The sequence below is a fragment of the Olea europaea genome, unplaced genomic scaffold (assembly GCF_002742605.1).
Source record: "Olea europaea var. sylvestris unplaced genomic scaffold, O_europaea_v1 scaffold2875, whole genome shotgun sequence".
In the NCBI taxonomy this organism is placed as follows: domain Eukaryota; kingdom Viridiplantae; phylum Streptophyta; class Magnoliopsida; order Lamiales; family Oleaceae; genus Olea; species Olea europaea.
In genome coordinates, this window is record NW_019247287.1 from 44,806 (window position 1) to 48,647 (window position 3,842).

Consider the following 3,842-nt stretch of genomic DNA (forward strand, 5'->3'; position numbering starts at 1 on the left):
GGGAATAAATTTCATGAATACAGGTGAATTTTGCCATATTCAAATTTTTATATGAAAGTTGTAGTCGTTTAACATGGTAGCGACAAAGAGGGGGAGTGGCAACCACTTCGCAATATTTTTAAATTATTTTTATCTTTTTCTTAGATTTACAAAATACATGATTGTTCGAATTGTCTTTTAAATAAAGAAGAATTTTTAGATTTACTTCGCAATCATTTAACAATTTTTAACCCTCTATTATGAAATTTCCGACTTTGCTACTGATTGTTCGAAGTATCTTTGAAATAAAGAAGAATTTTTTGAACAAGAATTGTCATCATTTTGTAAGTGTCATATTGAACGTTCAAATAAATGTTGGCTACAAATTATGATGAGTGTCACATTTTTCAGAAGACGAGAACATGAGAATAACAAATTATAGGTTAGAGGTATGAGTGCCATAATTACGAAAGTTTAAAGACCCTAGTGGAATTTACCCTCTCATATATATATTTACCTTGTTTGATAAAATTTTTACTAAAGTTTTATCCATTTTTCCAATTGATAAAATTTTAATTTTAATCATACATTTTATGAGATTTACAATTTCATTGATTCTTACCAAAATTTAGTAAAAATTTTATAGAAATTTGGTCACACATACCCGTTGTCTAATAAATCAAACACTCCCCCAAGTTACCTAAATCTTTTCCTATATATTTCTTCTCTACTAATGGTATGGATAAAAAGACCTCTTTCCTAAAATTACATTATTGTGCTTATAAAATAACATCATTTACTACGTTTTTCAATCCTTAATTTATATTAAGTTTAGCTTTCTGAAAACTTAATAGTAAATATGTTCCTTACTGATGATAAGGATGGCCTTATTTTGTTGTGTTTTATGTCGAAGAAATTACCAATATTATAAAGTATCAATCAACATAAATGATTCAAATAAATTTAAGATTTGATTGAAATTGATTTTATTTTTTTAAAAATTATTTTTCACACACTCATTTTAAATAATATTTGAGCCGTGCTTTTTGGCCTCTGATTTTCGAATTAATTAATTGGATTAATTGATTCACGGACCGGGTTTAATTAATTGGATTAATTAATTATTGGACCGGACCGGGCCGAGCCTATTTGGGTTTATATAAATATATAACTAGGGTTTGAGGTCCATTAAGGTTTTCATTATTCTTGCTAGCACAAGAGAAAACCCTAGAGGCTGCAATCAAATTCTCTGTGTGGATCACCGTTGGAGGCTGGACAATTGGACAGCTGTGGTGGCAGAAAACACCTCTCTTCAATTTGAACCCACTGCTCTCAGAATCCCAATAAAAAATCAGTCTTTTTTCTTCTTTCTTTTGTTTAAATCAAAGTCTGATTATTAGACTTAGTTTCTCCTTAGAACGAAATAACCACAGGATTTAAGCAAATCAAGAACTGAAATAACTTAAGAATCTTCAAGAAAAATATTAACATAGACTATAAATCTATAATCACAGCTCCCTTCCTATAATCCTATCCAATTGGTTTTCTCTTCCCTCGCTGGTTGTCTTCTCCTCTCTTGTTGGTGGAGATTCGTGTTTATCGAACTTCCTTACTGAGCATGATGTACATAACAAGTAAATAACAAAGTTGCAAACTTGAACATGATTCAGAAAACAAACACAATTAAAAGATGAAATTTACTGCACTAGTATATTCGGTAATACAAAGTATTTGCAAATTTCACAAATCATTTGGAACTAACAAAACTCTCCAAATTTCTAAAAAGAAAAGAAAATCCCTTGCTCTAATATTCATTGGGTTCTCTCAGCATGGAGAATAAAGACAGACAGACTCCGAATCCGGTGAATTAGAGAACCCAATGCCATAAAAATGACAGTTCAAACTCTAACAAAACTCTCCAAATTTCTAAAAAGAAAAGAAAATCCCTTGCTCTAATATTCATTGGGTTCTCTCAGCATGGAGAATAAAGACAGACGGACTCCAAATCCGGTGAATTAGAGAACCCAACGCCATAAAAATGACAGTTCAAACTCGGCCGGCGCTTCCTTGGGGCCGCCGGACAAGTAAACGTCTCTGGTATCTTGAATTCTCTCGCCGGCGGAGTCATAACACACTTGTCATAGTCTTCACAGTTCAAACTCGGCCGGCGCTTCCTTGGGGCCGCCGGGCAAGTAAACATCTCCGGCATCTTGAATTCTCTCGCCGACGGAGTCGCACAACACTCATAATCTTCATATCCTTCTTTAGGCTTTGCAGATGTCGATTTCAAAGGTACCCGTACTGAGATTCCAGAAACCAACCATGTATTGCCTTCTGATTCTTTGCCTCCTTGTTTCTTCGTAACACCCATGTCAAAAAAGGGAATATAAAAGGGGGAATGAAGAGAAGAATAAGCCAAAAGGGCTTTTCTTGATATTAATCCTCGTTCTAAGAATATGGAGAAAGAAAGAGAAGAGGAAATTTGTTACTGTTACTGACAATGGCTGAATGAGGCTATAACCGAGTTTTATAGATGGGCAGAGCTGCCCGGAAAGAGTCCGGCAGATGAAACCGAGTGAAAATTGGCGCCAATTTTTGCTGATTTGAAAGCAACGGCTCTTTTTCCCGCCCATGAATTCTTTTTGCCATTTTCATTCCTCTGCTTCGCATTTTTAATAATCCGGTGTCGTTTCTTGAAATGAGATGGACCGGACTAAGCGTGTGAAGCCATTTAATTCGACTGAATTTGTAACATCCTCGATTCCTCGTAGTTTTAAATAGGGATATTCCTTGTAGTTTTAAATAGTTTTGAACCACATTATTGGAATGAAAATGTATTTTCAAATAATATATTAATGGGAAATGTATGGTTAAAAAATAAGGAAATATTTTGGATCTATGTGTCATATTATTTTATTAAAGAATGTGTGGTTGAAATGATATAAATACGAATCTAAATAATAAAATAAATGGATATAATAAATTCGTTCGAGGCATTTTTTACTTAAAAATGATTTTTGAACTCGATATCCAGAAGCTCAAAAATTCTAAATAGATTATTCTTCATCTCATTTAACTTCTTTTACACTATTTCAATATATTATTTAACACTTGCGCTTTGTGCGTTTTTTTAGTAACACTGTAAATTTTTTTATTTGGTTGAAATTTTGACATGGTAATTGTTAAATCGAAATTTGAAATTAAGATAAAATAATTTAGTGATTGATACAACTGATATTATGCCTTTGGTTGGGTTCTATTATTTCCAAAATACATTTGTCCTAAACTCATTTTAAATATATATTCTTCTATAAAATAATACACACATAAATTCAAAACTTTTCTTTATTTTTAACCACATTTTTCAAAACGTGACTACTCCAAAATACATTTTTCTTCCAAAATCACATTAAAATGGAGTCCAAACAGGGACTATATATTGTTGACTATTGTCACGCAATGCTGACTTAACAATTCGAGCCATAAAGGTTACGAAAAGAAGTAAAAGATGTATGAGATTTGAATTTTAAAAATTGCCAGTGTCCATTTTAAACTTTTTAACTCAAGCTTCTTCAACTAAAGTTGGGATTCGAGAACATTGAACCATCAAATTTCTATGAAAACAAGCACTAACATTTCCATCTTAAACTAATTTTTTAGCAGTTTGGTTTTTATATTAAGGATTTAGTAATTCTACTTAATCCTATGTCAACACGAATAAGTTTTCGAGTAAAACTACAAGTTATGGTGTTATCCAGAGCTAGTTAAATCTGTACTCAATTCAAACAAATAAATATCATCATAGGCAGTAAATCATTCTATGACCTAATTAGACACTATTTATTTATTCTATTTTTTTCTTA

The 3,842-nt window shown here is 32.0% G+C and overlaps 1 protein-coding gene across 1 annotated transcript; it reads right to left on the reverse strand.

Annotated features, from left to right (window-relative positions):
- Nucleotides 1–1,626: 1,626 nt before the first annotated feature.
- On the reverse strand, nucleotides 1,627–2,533 carry LOC111384232 (cyclin-dependent protein kinase inhibitor SMR6-like). Its single transcript, XM_023008492.1, has 2 exons — nucleotides 1,902–2,533; nucleotides 1,627–1,753 (listed from the first exon to the last, which is right to left on the reverse strand). The coding sequence occupies exon 1, from the start codon at nucleotides 2,348–2,350 to the stop codon at nucleotides 1,952–1,954; it is 399 nt and encodes a 132-aa protein (XP_022864260.1). The 5' UTR covers nucleotides 2,351–2,533; the 3' UTR covers nucleotides 1,627–1,753; nucleotides 1,902–1,951.
- Nucleotides 2,534–3,842: the final 1,309 nt, after the last annotated feature.

Bases quoted from the DNA above. Each gene is read 5' to 3' on its own strand.
- LOC111384232 (XM_023008492.1), bottom strand. From the start codon at position 2,350: ATGGGTGTTACGAAGAAACAAGGAGGCAAAGAATCAGAAGGCAATACA.